Raw genomic sequence first — 16,648 nt, 5'->3', positions numbered from 1 at the left:
ACCTCCTGTTCCACCTGCCTATCCTTTCGGAATACTGAGTACCCTTGGACATTCAACTTCCAATCCCGGTCCCCCTGCAACCATGTTTCAGTAATCCCCACCAAATCATACCTATTTGTCTCTTAATTGTGCCGTCAGCTCATTGAACCTAATCCGAATACAGCGTGGATTTAGGTACAAGACTTTTAAATGTGTCCTACGTCTTTCCCTTGCATGATTTTCTTGTACATTGTGCTTTTCACACATTCTGACCTCCTTTTATTAATCTCTGATAACACTCAGCCTCATCCCCAACTTTCACTCCCACAGTTACCATACATTTTTACATTCCTACCCCTCCTGTTGTTAGACTGGCCCTGCTAGTTCATCCTATTAACCATGAACTTCTCCGCTCATGCTGACCTGCTGCTTTGGTTCCCATTAACTATTATACTTCTTGTAGTTTTACCCTTCCCCATTTGTTAGTTTAGAATGTTTGTGACCAACCTATTTATTCTTTCTGCTAGAACACTGGTCCCGCAGTTCAACTGGAGACCTTTCCAACGGTGCAGATCCTCTCCATACCCAATCCTGATGCCAGTGCCCCATGAAATGGAACCCCTCTTTTCTGCACCACTGCTTTAGCCTTGTGTTTACTTCCCTAATTTTCTCACCCCATGCCAATTTGCACGTGGCTCGGGTAGTAATCCAGACATAATCCTTGAGGGACGTGTTCTTTAATTTTGTTCCTAGTTCCTGGTAATCCCTAAACAGGTCCTCTTTCCTAGTCTTATCTATGTTATTTGTCCCAACGTGGACTAAAACAACTGGATCCCCGACCCCACTCCAATATCCTTTCAAGCCGGTTAGAGATGTCCCTCACCCTGGCACCAGGCAGGCAACATACTATGCAGGATTCTGCCATGCTTGCAAAAGGGTATTATCAGCTTCTCTAATTATAGCATTCCCTTCATAGAACATAGAACAATACAGCACTTGTCTTTTAGCCCCCCCCCCCCCCCCGGTTGAATGGTCTCCTGTACCATGGTGCAGTGGTCAGCTAGGTCATCCTCCCTACAGTCCTTTTCCACACAGGGCACAAGTACCACGTACTTGGACAAGATCAAGAGCTGAGGCTCCTCTATTTCTGAATTCAGGATCCCTCTACCTGCCTCACTCGCAGTCATACCCTGCTGCCCCTGACCACTGGCCGAATTTGAGGGACTTAATCCACCAGGAGTGACCTGCCTCCTGAAACAAAATGTCCAGGTAACTCCTCCCCCTCCTGGTTGTGCACAGTGTCTGAAGCTCAGGTTGCAGCTCATCAACCCCGAGCCGAAATTCCTTGAGCAAACTCATGCAGCTGCAGCACATCGCCTGCCCAGTCAAGTTAATTAATTAGATAATTAGTTTTGCAGTTTTGATTGACAATAACGTTTGTTGTAGTTGTTAACCTCTCATCATATTTTTTGTTTTCTTGGCCTTTATCGTGAACCCCACTCTCTCAACCAGATGGCTGATTGAGTTGATGAGCTGTTAAAACCCCGTTATGCTGTCTCCAAGCTTGCACAAGTATTGAAAGAGTTGAACAATTATAAGATTAATATCCTAAGTCACAATGATGAGGACTGGACTGATTCAGGAGAATTTGACTGATGGAAAAACGACTATTCTCTAGTCGGTCAGACAGCGAACATTCTTGTTAGAAAGTTTTATTATTCATTGTCATGCTTCCCCTAATGGTCATGATCACGTATGGAAGACTCATAAACAACTGTAAGACCAGTGAGAGAAGATTCCACAACATGACATCACGTATAGGTGACATGAATGCACAAATTTATGGGGACAAATCTTGGTTTGGGCATGCTTTAGGCCCCCGTGGATATGGAAGACGCACCGATATGGAGATTGTTTTATACAGTTGTATGTTATAAATTAGTGATGGACAACCTAGCCAGTGAGTGGGCTGCATGAGTGCCCTCCTTCTCAATAGGCCACAAGATTGAAATTGGGCATGTGCACTAACCATGACTCCATGAATACGATTAGATACATTTTGATATATGCTGAATATTTCATAACTAGTTGTAGAAAATGCTTAATTATTCATCTATTAACAGAACTGCCATCAACTTCAACAGGTTAAAAACAAAATAGATATTTATGTTTACATTCTATCATACTCTGTTTCTCTGTTGTATTTGTCCTCTGCACACTGTCTTAGATCAGGATTCAGGGGTGTGAAGAGCGTTTGCAATTGAGCACAGGTTTCTATCCATTAGTTTGTTGCACTGCTTGCATTTGGTGTGTGCCATAGCAGAAAGAATCTGCTCGCATGCAGTGCTTTGATTGGACGCAGAGGCAGCACACTTCCACACAACATCAGCATGGACCTCACTTCACGTGCTCTTGCATTCCGTGCGTATCATTGTGGTAATCCTGGCAGGAGAAATAACGACACGGACAGAAACCAGTGGAATCTGGCAACCCAGCGCATGGGCAGCGGTCAACAAAATGGCATACACTCAAAGCCCTAACAGGCCACATGGGCCTGTAGGTGCCAGATTGTCCACCACTGCTATAAACAACCTTAAGTTTGATTCATCACTCTTCGCATAAACACATCCACAAAATCTCACAAAATCCAAATAATCACAGGACTTGAACACAAATTGCCGATCCAGCTATAGTGCCAAGTTGCGAAATAACATGTTGGCTGGATGTTAGTGTATTGAGGGGCTGACAAAGTTAGGATCACTGTTGGGTAATAGCAAAATTTAAGATCAAGAGGCAGAAGAATTAATGAAAGACATTGAAGAGATTTGATTTCAGTAATTTGGATGACAAAACTATTAACTTCAGGAGCATCTTTGATGGCCTGGCTGACTTCATGCCTATAACAGTAGATGGGTGATAGGAACTGAAGGTAACAATGAAAGTAGCAGGGAAATTTCGAAGGAAATTTGGATACACATGGGACCTTAAAGCAGAAAGAAGAGTACTTAACAGAAAAGGCAAAAAAGTGAACAAGAAACATCTTCCATCAAACTTGTGTAAATAAAAGCAAGGTGAAAATAATCAACAAGCCAGTACACGAGGTCCACCCATCTGTAGTAACATTTTTATTTTGGGAAAGCCTATAACTGCCATTTGTTGGTAATCCAAAATACTGCCGTTATGAATGGCATTTTACAGTATGGTAGAACAAGCATGAACTTGCATCTTAACATTTTATAACTGGATGCAACATGCTGCCAAGATGATGATTCTTTATATTGTGTAAACATATATGCAATTATATCAAATATTTAGTGAAAGTAGTTTCTTTATTTGGGATAATCCAAAAATATTTATTTTTTGTAATCAATCCTAGGCCCTTCCCTAATCTGTGATTTATTAGTGTATTTTCTCCATGTAACCATTGGACAAATTTTAAGTATAATCAGTTTCCCAGAACCACTTTTAGTAATTTTAGAAGTGTGGCTTTGGGAAGAAGAAACACAGTTAATTTTCAGACTAAGGAATGATTATTTTTCTCTTGAGCCTCTGCCACTAATGTCCTCTAAAACAAAAGTAAAACACAGCAAAAATTGGAATGAAACCAGGAAATGTTGGAAACACTCAGCAGGCCAGCCAATCTATTTGAAGAATGAAATAGTTGACATTTCCAGTTGATAACCTTTCATTTACTACATTGAGATCTATTGACCTGAAATGTTAATTCTGCAGATGCTGTCTTTCTACTCTACTTTCCATTTACATGCACCTATGGATGAGGATTCAAACTGCAGCTACTAACAGGGGTTTCAGACTGCAAACTTAAATAACCTACAAGATGCACACTGAAATCTTCCACTCCACCTGTGTCAGTGCTCATTTGCTGATGAAAGCACTCCTGTGCCATGATTGCACTTTCACTGTAGAGTTCTTTTATAGGAATAAAGTTAACGGGGGGAAAGCAAATAGCAATTTCAAAATTGTGAAAGACTTCGACAGGGGCAGTGAAAGATTTGTTTTAATTGCTGTTCAGTCAGGAACAACCAGCATAGACAGAGAATCGTTTTATATGGTTTATTTTTAAATACCTTTTCGGTTCCATTTTAAAATGTCCTCAATAACCACTTGTGGTGAAGCATTCCTAATCATCCCTCCTAAGTTTTCTCCACATTCTTCTTGTGATAATTCTCTGTCTATGCTGGTTGTTCCTGATTGAACAGCAATTAAAACAAATCTTTCACTGCCCCTGTCGAAGTCTTTCACAATTTTGAAATTGCTATTTGCTTTCCCCCTGTTTATTCCTATAAAAGAACTCTACAGTGAAAGTGCAATCATGGCAAATGAGTGCTTTCATCAGCAAAGGAGCACTGACACGGGTGGAGTGGAAGATTTCAGTGTGCATCTTGTAGGTTATTTAAGTTTACAGTCGGAAACCCCTGTTAGTAGCTGCAGTTTGAATCCTCACCCATAGGTGCTTAGGCTCATCATTTTGTGATTTTTCTTTTGTATTCAGGATACATTCCTGAACGGAATCTTGAGGCTCCCGAATAAATTCATCTTTTCAGACAAATCTTTTTCTGAAATATTTTTATTAAACTAGACATTTTTACCCTGTACATTAAAAAAAATAGATGAGACAGTTACAGTTTACATGTTCCTTTTCAGCACCCCCACCTTCTCTGTGGTCATACAAATGTTTCCTTTTGGTTTCTTTCTGCTTTGAAAGCTACAATTAAATCTCTCTCTGTCACAAGCTAGAGCAATGCATTCTAGATCCTAACCACTCGCTATGTTTTTTTTAAAAAGCTTTTCCTGTCACCTTTGGTTCTTTTGCTAATCAGCTTAAATATGTGTCCCGTGATTCTCGAGCTTTCAGCCAATGGGAATAGTTTTTCTCCATATTCTCTGTTTGGCTGGGGGATGTCTGGAACCAGGAGACCCAGCCTCCGAATAAGAGGTGGCCATTTAGGACTGAGATAAGAGGGAATTACTTCACTGAGGGTGGTACACCACATCCACCCTGGATGGCAGTGATGGCTCAATCACTGAGTATATTCAATGTAGAGATTCATGGATATTAAAGTTATCAAGGGGTGTAGGGATAGGTGGGAAAATGACATTCAGATAGATCAACCATTATCTGGTGGAGCAGGCTCGAGGGGCTGAATAGCTCCTATTTCCTTTGTTCCAATGTTTCTAGCCTGAAATGGAACTATATCACTGCATTACTCTCATCAAAGCCTTCTCTGCTCACTCATCAAAAATTTCAATCAATTAAACAGGATTTGTCTTCTGGAATATTTACTTGAATAAATCCAGAACATTCTGGATATAGCAATGTGTGGAGGCTTTATCTTGTGACCAGGTCTAGCATATGCTTAGAATGGTTTGTATGCTACTTCAAAACACACTTGATGTGATAGATATGGGAAACTTAATGTGAGGAAGTTAAACCTTGGTAAGAACATTTCCGTTATAGGTAAGCAACAGACAGCTGACCAGGTTCCTTTAAGATTTCAGTTAATTTTATTGAGGAATTTTGTTTATATTTCTGTGTGTGGAATGGCTAAGCAGTTGTTATTAGAATGGACTGATGGCAGATTTGTGTTTTACAGAGCAAAGTGGTACGGGTACTGAACTTGTGGCAGAAGAATGGTGTGTTCAAAAGTGAGATAATACAGCCACTTCTGGACCTGGCAGCAGGAATTCCACCACCTTCTGTCACCCCTGCTGTTGCAAGTACTGCAGCAACTGTGAGCAGCAACACGCCAGGTAACAATCATATATATGTAGAAATAATTTTGTTTGAATTGTAATGTAATTTCCCATTTTTGCATCCAAATGCACTTGCTGTGATTCTTTTCATTGACCATTATCAGGCCAACGTATGTGTGATATCCATCCCATGCAATTTCCTGTGCTTTATAGAGGTAAAGTAATCATGCAGAACAGACAATAAGAAAACATGAGTCACTGTGAAATCACTGAGAAAAATGTGACTGAAAAAATTCCCTCTTTGGTTTATTGTAAACACAACTGTCTGTCAACCATATCAGGAATGACATAGAGCATGTGTAACCAACCTTTCATATTAAAAAAAAAAAGAAAAAAATATTCCCACAAGAAATAGGGGCACGAGTAAACCATATGACCTGTCCAGTCTATTCCCATCATTCATTACGATCATGGCTGAACTTGGCTTCAACTGCACTTTCCTACCCGATCTTTGATTCCCTGAGAGACAAAAATCTGGTTACCCCAGCCTTCGATACATTCAACGTGGAGCATTCACAATCAGGGCAGTAGTGAGAGATGATATAGGTTCTATGGAGAAAAAAGTTGAATCCATTTGGGTGGAAATTAGAATCAGTAAGGAGAAACGGTCACAGGTTGGTGTAGTCTATAGGCTACCAAATAACATCCATAATAAACAAAGAAATAACTGATGCATGTAAAAATGGTACAACAATTATGGGGGATTTTAATCTACATGTCGATTGGTCAGACCAGGTTGGTCAAGGCACCCTGGATCCGCGATAGTTTCCTCGAACAGTTTGTCATGGAACCTACAAGGGAGCAAGCTATCCTAGATCTGGTCGTGTGTAATGAGACAGGAAAAATTAATGATCTCATAGTTATGGATCTTCTCAGAAGGAGCGATAGCAGTTTGGTTGAATTTAAAAAAGAGATGGCGAGTGAGAAGGTAAAATCCAAGACCAGTGTCTTGTGCTTGAACAAAGGAGACTACAATGGGATGAGGGAGGAGTTGGCTAAGGTAGACTGGGAGCAAAGACTTTGTTCAGACAATTGAGGAACAGTGGAGGACTTTCAAAGCAATTTTTCACAGTGCTCAGCAAAAGTATATACCAGTGAAAAGGAAGGACTGTCGATAAGGGATAATCAGCCATGGATATCTAAGGAAATAAAGGAGGGTATCAAATTGAGAGAAAAGTCACACAAAAGTGGCAAAGATTAGTGGGCAACTAAAGGATTGGGAAATCTTTAAAGGTCAACAAAAAGCCATGAAAACTTAGAGCTCAAAATATAAAAACAGATAGCAAAAGTTTCTACAAATATATAAAATGAAAAACATTGGCAAAGGTAAACATTGGTCCTTTACAGGATGAGAAGAGGGATTTAATAATGGGAAATGAGGAAATGGTCGAGGCATTGAACAGGTATTTTGTGTTGGTCTTCACAGTGGAAGACACAAATAACATGCAAATAATTGATGGCAAGGAGGCAATGGCAGGTGAAGACCTAGAAACAATCATTATCACGAAGAAGGTAATATTGAGCAAGCTAATGGGGCTAAAGGTAGACAAGTTTCCTAGCCCTGATGGAATGCATCCCAGGGTACTAAAAGAGATGGTGGGGCAAATAGCAAACATGCTTGTGGTAATTACCAAAATTCACTGGACTCTGAAGCAGTACCGACAGATTGGAAAACAGCCACTGTTTTGAAAAAAGAGGTAGACAAAAGGCGGGTAACTATAGGCCAGTTAGCTTAACTTCAGTAGTGGGGAAAAAGACAATCAACAAGGAAGAAATAGTGAGATATCTGGATGGAAATTGTCCCATTGGGCAGACGCAGCATGGGCTCATCATGTTGAACTAATTTACTGGAATTCTGAGGACATTACGAGCACGGTAGACAATGGGGAACCGGTGGCTGTGGTGTATCTGGATTTCCAGAAGGCATTGGAGGTGCACAGTATAATTGGTAATGCATTAACATGGATAGCGGATTGGTTGGCTGACAGAAAGCAAAAGTGTTGGAATAAATGGGTGTTTTTCTTGTTGGCGATCAGTGGCTTGTGATGTGCCTCAGGGATCAGTGTTAGGACTGGAGTTGTTTAAAATTTACATAGATAGTTTGGAGTTGGGTGTAATGTGTCAAAGTTCACAGATGACACTAAGATGAGTGGTAAAGCAAAGTGTTCAGAGGACACAAATGTCTGCAGGGATGTTATGTTGCAACTATATTGGGTGCTGATGAGGCCATACCTGGAGTACTATGTACAGTTTTGGTAGTCTTACTTGAGAAAGGATGTACTGGCACTGGAGGGGGGGGGGGGGTGCAAAGGACATTCCCTAGATTGATTCCGGAGTTGAGAGGATTGGCTTATGAGGAGAGACTGAGTAGACTGGGGCTATACTCAATGGAAAATACCAGCCCAGTGAAGCAGTTGCTGAGGCTACCTCGTTGAATGTTTTTAAGGCAAAGATGGATGGATTTTTCAACAGTAAAGGAATTAAGGGTTGGTGAGCGGGCGAGTAAGTGGAGCTGAGTCCACAAATAGATCACCCATGATCTAATTGAATGGCGGAGTTCTTGAGGGGTAGAGAACTTGAAAGATTTACCATTCTTTGAGTGAACCAATTTTTCCTCATCTCGGGTCTATTTTCCGAGGGATATGGCACTAGGAAATACTGAGGGTTTTGGCCAAGGATAGTATCATGACCAGTACAGGCTTGGAAGGCCGAAAAGCCTGTTCCGGTGCTGTATCATTCTTTGTCCAAAGGAGAAAACAGCACCTAAATTGCGAACCAAACAGTTAACCTCAGATCACTACGCCGACTCTGGTTAAGAACACTGCTGACGACGCTCACACCTAGCCAAAGACACCACACATTGTAACAAGCACTGAAAAGCCTGAGGTTCACCATCAACCACATGGAAAACACCAACCTCTGGAACATCTGACATATTGACTGTTATAGTTGATTGATTGTTTTTTGTGGTTTTAGTAAATCGAATGCTGTGCATAGTTGATGAATATCTTTTGCTGGTTTTTAAAACTTTCCCAAACCTTTGGCTTGCCACTAATCTTTGCCACATTGGATGTTTTTCCTTTTAGTTTATTGCTATCCTTAACTTGCTTGGTTAACATGGTTGAGCTATCCCCTTCCTAGAATCCTTCCTCACGGGGATGGGGCTGCCTTGACTCGGGAGTGTTGGTGACTCTGGTGGCGTGTCGGTGACTCTGGTGGCAAGTTGCTGGGAGGAGAGCTCAGTGTGCATGCTGAGGTGCATACTGTACTTGTACAAAATTTAATGATTGAGAATGCGGGAGAAGCATCTCAAATACCGGACAGTCACAGGAAATCCAGGACATTTGGTCACCCTAAAGTAATGTAAAAGGGTCATAAGGAATAAATAGATATTTGTACAAGGGAAACAAAAAGGAGAAGGTCAGATGTTGGGAGGAAATCACAAAAGCCAAAGTGAGACGCAAGTAGCTTTGCATGTGTGTGACACATGTATATAAGAGGGAGAAAGAAAACATGGAAGACAAAAGCTCGGAGAGAATTGAATTCTTATTTTCATGAAAAATGTATTTGCTGTCTCATTGCCCATAATTAGTGTCGGTTATACAGAAAGAGAGGTGTCTTTTACTCATGGGTGTGTGTTCCAATCAAGTAATTCAGCAGCAGCTTTTGTTAGTTTTAAATAAAGGTTATTTTGAATATAGCCCAAATTAACACAAGGATACACCTTGGTCTCATGGAAACACATGCAAACTTATTGGATATTGATAAAGATATGGACATTTACAGATTCCAATTAATTCATTTTCTGATTGGATTTCCGGTCTCCCACATGGCAGGCTTGTGGCATCCTGAATGGTTTTGAGGATTTTAATGTTGGAGTGAGGGTCTTGTAAAACAAAGGGTTCACAGCAGGTTGCAAGGTTTCTTGTAGTCAAATATCTAGGAAGTTGATTCTCGGTGAATTTTGAAACCAGAACAGATTAAGTACTTTGGCTGCTCAGTGACTTGCAGCTAGTTTCAGAGTCTGGTTTTTGGACTGGCTGATTCTTAAAAGGCAAAAGTAAGACTGCCTTTCTCTGAAGCTGTTGTACTGTAGGTGTTTTTCTGTTGTCTGCCCTGGCCCCTCTGAATCTTTAGATAAAGCCTGTTATCTCAAGCCAGTTTCAATCACATGACCGCTACTGGAATCGCTGAACCAGAATGTTTTGGAAGTCCAATACAATAGGAGATAGATGATAGTCTTTCACACTTAGCTGGTGGATTACGGGTCTCATAAACTTTTCTTTTGCCTACTTCTCCTATTTTCTAGGTCCCGCCCAGTGTGACTCGATTAGAACTTTCTGGAGGCTTGATAGTCTGTGTTGAATAAGCAAAGGTTACTTGGCCCATTGGCAGACATTGTAACAGTTCATCGGTGTTCATTTTAAACAATGCAAAGACAATTCCAGACATTTTGCTGCCAGCTCAGCCATGATAAAAGTAATTATGGCACCTCTTCTTCACATGGTACCATGGGTAGTGGATAACCACTAGAATGCACTCATTTCTAGCAAGGGACATTTGTCGGCACCAGGGATGAGAAACATTTGATGTGATGTTTGTGTATTTTTCAATAACTTCCTGACTTTGGGCATGTTGACACCAAACTATACTAATCACCAACAATCTGTCTGAAATTGTCTCAATCAGTAAAGATCAGAGATCAAATATTCAATCTTTCTATGTATCACATCGCATGGTGAATTTGCCTGCACCATGCGTTTCCCAAAATGTTTACCGTATTAATACTCTTGGCAATGTACAGGGAGCTAAATGTTTGCTTCAAAAATTTTAAGTCTGAACATATTAAATGTCCAAGATCTACTTCACAATTCTTACTCAATGTTGTCTTGAAATGACTGCTACGTTGCAAGAGATGTCTACTAAGTGTAACCTCAGAATAAACATAGAAGAGATTTTTTCACATGTCAGGAAATTCAAAACTGCAAGTGACCATACCTATAAGTCACAAATCCAATATGAAGTTCAGGAGAAACTTTAGTCATAGAATGAAGAGAACGTGGACTTCAGTACTGCATGAAGTGAAGGTGAGTAGCATAGTTGCAGTTATCAGGAAGCTAGATAAATGAGGGGAAAAGGAACAGGAGATTCAGTACAGAAATCACTAAAAGCTGGTTAACAGGTATATTCTTTTAAAAAGCTAATGACATTTTGACCTTTATCTCAGGACTGGAATGCAAAGGAGTGAACTTATGTTACAGTTACATGAATTTTTGGTTGCACCTGTTATGGACGAGGCGTTTTCAGAACCCCAAAATGTATCATGGAGTTCAACCAACCTCCCACTTGAATGTAATTGTTACTTCCTAGCACACTGCTTGCTCCCTAGGTGTGGGATTACAATTATGGACACTTGGGTTTTTAAACACAAAACAATGTTTATTCCATGAACTCATCTTAACATCTGAAATAAACATTGGATCTCTTAACACCCCTTACTTCAAAGATAACTCCGAAAATATTGCAATAGTAAATAATTCCTCAAAACGTCCCATCAAACTTCCAAGAGACTTAACACCTTTAAACCGAATCACATCAGGTTAAAGGCTTTACTATTATGAGTTTAAATCACCCAAATGACCCAGAGATAGTCTTTCATGATAGAGATCACAGCAAATCCAGCTCACTGCAAACACAGACACTCCCCAAGCTCTTTTCCTCCAAACTGCAGCTCTCTGGAAACACACAGACGCACACAAGCTCTTTTTCAAACTGCTGCTCTCTGTAAACACAGACACGCACAAGCTCTTTTTCTCCCAACTGAAACTTCAAAATGGCTGATCTAAAGCCCAGCTCCACCACTCTCTGACATCACTGTTTTCTTAAAGGTAAATTGCTTAAACATCCATGTCTTAAAGGTACTCTCACATGACACCTCCCCCCAAGAAAAATAAGTAAACCATCAACTTCAAGATGGTTTCATTTTTCACTTTTGCACCATCCACTAAGAAATGCACACAGTAAATATACATTTTCATTTAACGAAAACAGCACACTCAAACAGGTATAATAATATAGTCCATTTTTCATCGTTCCTCTTCCTCCAACCGAAAACCTTCTCGATTGACAGTCTCTTTGAACAAAGTCTCTGCACGATCCATCCATTCCTCTCTTCCTCGGCATTTCTCTTTAGAATCAGATACTTGAGTTCAATCTGACCACAGAGCCCCTTGCAATTCTCCAATACAGGAGCATTGGTGATCACAGCTTTCAGGCAGTCAAATGCCTGTTGAAGTCCGCTGCCCCTTGAAATTTTTGACGTTTCTTTAGCAAGTCCATCAGTGGAGTAATCACGCCACAAAACCTTTGCACAAATGTTCGATCAAATCCACTCATGCTACAAAATCGCATTATTTCCCTTCGTCTTGAGGGTATCGGAAACTCTGCAAGGAAAGTGATTCGGGCTTCTCCAAATTCGCTTTCGGTGAGGTTCATCACCAAACCCGCCTCCTGAAGTCGATCGAAGAACACCATACGATGTTTTAAATGCTCTTTCCATGTCTGGAAGTTGGAAATAAAAGCAGATTGTCCCACTTTCTCAATGCAATCCTCCAAACGTGGAATAGGATAAGAGTCCGTTCTTGTAACTGCATTCACCTTTCGATAGTCCACACACAACCTTTGGGTACTATCTGGTTTAGGTACCATCACTATGGGTGAGCTCCATTGGCTGCAACCCACTTCAATTATGCCATTCTTCAGCATACTCTCAATCTCTCTGTTAACCTGTGCCAATTTTAAAGGATTAAGTCTATATAGATGTTGTTTGATAGGAAAAGCATTTCCCACATCTTCATCATGTGTAGCCATTTTAGTACTTTCCAATTTATCTCTACAAACTTGCCCATGTGATATCAATAACTCTTTCAGGTCAGTTTGTTTTTCCTCTGGAAGGTAACTTAACAATTCATCCCAATTTTTAAGAACATCCTCATTTTCCAATTTAATTTGAGGTATGTCAAATTCACAGTCATCTGGATTTGGTTTGTCACTTTTAGTTAGAATCATTAAAACCTCCTTTTTCTCTCCTTCCCTTTCAAAGTACCTTTTAAGCATATTCACATGACCCACTCGGTGAGTCTTCCTTCTATCTGGTGTTTTTACCACATAATTCATCTCACTTAATTTCCTTTCAATCTGATACGGTCCACAAAACCTAGCTTTTAAAGGCTCACCTACCACTGGTAACAACACAAAAACTTTATCCCCACTGGCAAAACTACGAACTTTGGATTTCTTGGCCGCTACCCGTTTCATCACATTTTGTGCAACTTTCAAATGTTGTCTAGCCTATTCACCTGCTCTATTTAATCGTTCCCTAAAATTTGACATGTAATCCAATAGTGTAATTTCCGATTTCTCACCCACCAATTTTTCCTTGATCAATTTAAGTGGTCCTCTTACCTCATGACCAAAAATTAGTTCAAAAGGACTAAATTTGGTAGACTCATTAGGTGCATCCCTAATTGCAAACCATACAAATGGAATTCCTTTAACCCAATCCTCTGGATAATCTTGACAATACGCCCTCAACATTGTCTTTAATGTCTGATGCCACCTTTCTAACGCTCCCTGCGATTCTGGATGGTATGCAGTTGATTTAAATTGTTTTATTCCTAAGCGATCCATAACTTCTTTGAATAACTTTGAAGTAAAATTTGATCCTTGATCCGAGTGAATTTCTGTGGGTAGTCCATATCTACTAAAGAATTTAAGTAACTCCACAATCCTTTTAGCTGTAATATTACGTATTCGAATGGCCTCTGGAAACCTAGTAGACACATCCATTATAGTCAAAAGATATTGATTCCCACTTTTTGTTTTAGGAAGCAGTCCTACTCAATCAATTATGACCCTCGTAAAATGTTCCGCAAATGCTGGAATGGGTATTAAGGGCGCTGGTTTTATCACTGCTTGAGGTTTCCCTATCACTTGACATGTGTGACATGATTGACAAAATGTAACTGCAACTTTATATAGTCCAGGCCAATAAAAACGTTTCTGGATTTTAGCTTGAGTTTTCCTTATTCCCAAATGACCTCCCACTGGTACCGCATGTGCAACTCGCAACACCTCCTTTCTATACCCTACCGACAATACTACTTGATGAACGTCTGCCCACTTTTCATCCGCCTGCATATGTACATGTCTCCATTTTCTCATCAAGACATCATTTTTACGGTAATAACACTCTGGTATACTCTCAGATTCCTCTTCCGTATATGCTTTCTGATATATCCGTTTTATTTCTACATCTTTCTGTTGTAACTCCGCCAATTTTCCTGAACTAAAAATATCCGCCCCATCCTCCACCTATTCTTGTTCTTTTTCAACCATCTGATCAAAAATCGTTTCTGATAATTGCACTTCAACTTCATCTTCACTCTTTGATTTCTCCTCTTGTCTTAACCTGTGACTTTGCGACCTTGTTACTACAAAATCCCAGGATATTCGTCCTTCAACCCTTCAGTTGTCTGATTTTGCACTGGCTAATCAACCACAGTAGGCATCACTCCCACCTGCGATCCAGCTTTATCATTACCCAAGATAAACTGTATTCCTGGACAAGATAATTTCTCTATTACTCCTACTACCACTTCACCACTCTTCACTGGACTTTCCAACCTTACTTTATATAATGGAACGCTACTCCTCTCACCCTGAATTCCACATATCACCACCTTTTCTGGCAACATTCTTCCCAAACTACATAATTCCTCATCTCTTACCATTAAAGATTGACTAGCCCCTGTATCTCTTAAAATTGTGACTTCTTTACCTGCTCCTGATACACGAGTAAACTTTACCCACACAAGTAAATTCTTTAAATACATCTGGCACCTTCTTAACAATTACTTCTTGAACAGGCTGTACAATCGTTTGGACCTCCTTCGCTTCCCTTGGGCTTTCCTTTACCACTCTAACAAACCCACTGTCTTATCCTGTTTTACCACATCAGCCTTCCCAGTGTTTTTCTTCAACCACCAACACTGTGACTTTATATGGCCTAGTTTATTACAGTGAAAACATCTGAAACTTTTCATTTCTTTTCCGCCCTCCTGGATTTCTTTTTTAATCTGACGTACACTCTCTTTATTGTCTCCCATCAGATCGCCTTTACCTTTACCACTTGAGTATTTCTCATGTCCCCAGTTTCTATCCCTCACAGGCTGAAACTGATGTCGGAAACCAATCTTTGATTTATGAACTAATTCATAATAATCTGCCATTTCTGCTGCTAATCTCGCAGTTTTAACCCTCTGTTTTTCCACATGAGTTTTCACTACATCAGGAATTGAATTTTTAATCTGCTCCAAAAGTATAATTTCTCTGAGAGCTTCAAAGCCCTTCTCCACCTATCAAAATTACTCTGAGCCTTTCAAACTCCACTCTGTTTGAGCCTTTCAAACTCCATGTATGTTTGACCAAATTCTTTCCTTAAATTTCTAAACCTTTGTCGGTAAGCTTCAGGCACTAGCTCATATGCACTTAAGATGGATTTCTTCACCACCTCATATGTTCCAGATACCTCCTCCGGTAGTGATGCAAACACTTCACTAGCCCTACCTACCAGCTTTGTTTGAATCAGTAATACCCACATGTCCTGTGGCCATTGCATTTGTTTAGCTACCTTCTCAAATGAAATGAAAAAAGCTTCTACCTCTTTCTCGTCAAACCGTGGCAATGTTTGGACATATTTAAATAGATCCCTACCAAGTCTTCGACTATGACGCTCTGTCTCATTATCCAGATCCATATCCTCCAACTGTACGTATCCCTTTGCATCTGTCAATTTTAACTGATTTTCATGTTTCAGAGCCATTTTCCGAAGTTCAAACTCTCTCTTTTTCCCTTTCCTCTCTATCTCTTTCTTTGTTTCTTCTCTCCTTTTCATTTTCCTCTCTATCTCTTTTTCTTTTTCTGCTCTCTCTTTTGTTTTCAAGCCGCTTTAATTCTTTCTCATGTTCCATTTGTTTAATTTGCAACTGAATTTTTGCCATTTCCCATGAGCCAAACTCTCTCTCGGGCAACTTTAAATGCTTAACCACCGCCATAATTGCCTCATCTTTTCGCATTTTGTCAGGTAATGTTAACTGCAATGTTTTTGCCAGACCCAACAATCTGCTTTTCGTCTCTGTCCATAAAGTACTGCGTGTGACAGTCTCCACCCCAAAAACCTCTGAGCCTCTGAAAATGCCATTGTCCACAACATACCCCCCACTTAAACTAAAATACCACACCAGAAAAGCAACAATCCTTCACTGTCTTTAAGTTCACAAAAGCCAATCCAATAGATAGACTTTTATCCCCCTTGAGCCCCCAATTGTTATGGGCGAGGTGTTTTCAGAACCCCAAAATGTATCATGGAGTTCAACCAACTGTGCCCTTTAATGTATTTGTTACTTTTCCTAGCACACGGCTTGTTCCCTATGAGTGTGGGATTACAATTATGGACACTTGGGTTTTTAAACACAAAACAATGTTTATTCCATGAACTCAACTTAACATCTTAAATAAACATTGGATCTCTTAACACCCCTTACTTCAAAGATAACTCCGAAAATATTGCAACAGTAAATAATTCCTCAAAATGTCCCATCAAACTTCCAAGAGACTTAACACCTTTAAACAGAATCACATCAGGTTGAAGGCTTTACTATTATGAGTTTAAATCCCCAAAATGATCCAGAGATAGTCTTTCATGACAGAGATCACAGCAAATCCAGCTCACTGCAAACACAGACACTCCCCAAGCTCTTTTCCTCCAAACTGCAGCTCTCTGGAAACACACAGACACACACAAGCTGCTTTTTCAAACTGCAGCTCTCTGGAA

The 16,648-nt window shown here is 40.1% G+C and overlaps 1 protein-coding gene across 1 annotated transcript in view; it reads left to right on the top strand.

Annotated features, from left to right (window-relative positions):
- The window catches only part of tiam2a (TIAM Rac1 associated GEF 2a), a 214,871-nt gene that overhangs the window by 105,092 nt on the left and 93,131 nt on the right, over nucleotides 1-16,648 (top strand). The window contains 1 exon segment of the mRNA XM_072507711.1: nucleotides 5,595-5,751. Within this exon segment, the coding sequence (XP_072363812.1) occupies nucleotides 5,595-5,751 (157 nt within the window).

The sequence above is a fragment of the Scyliorhinus torazame genome, chromosome 1, assembly GCF_047496885.1.
Source record: "Scyliorhinus torazame isolate Kashiwa2021f chromosome 1, sScyTor2.1, whole genome shotgun sequence".
Classification (NCBI taxonomy): Eukaryota; Metazoa; Chordata; class Chondrichthyes; order Carcharhiniformes; family Scyliorhinidae; genus Scyliorhinus; species Scyliorhinus torazame.
Note: the sequence above shows the minus strand (reverse complement) of the source record. Positions and strands in the feature narration are given on the sequence as shown.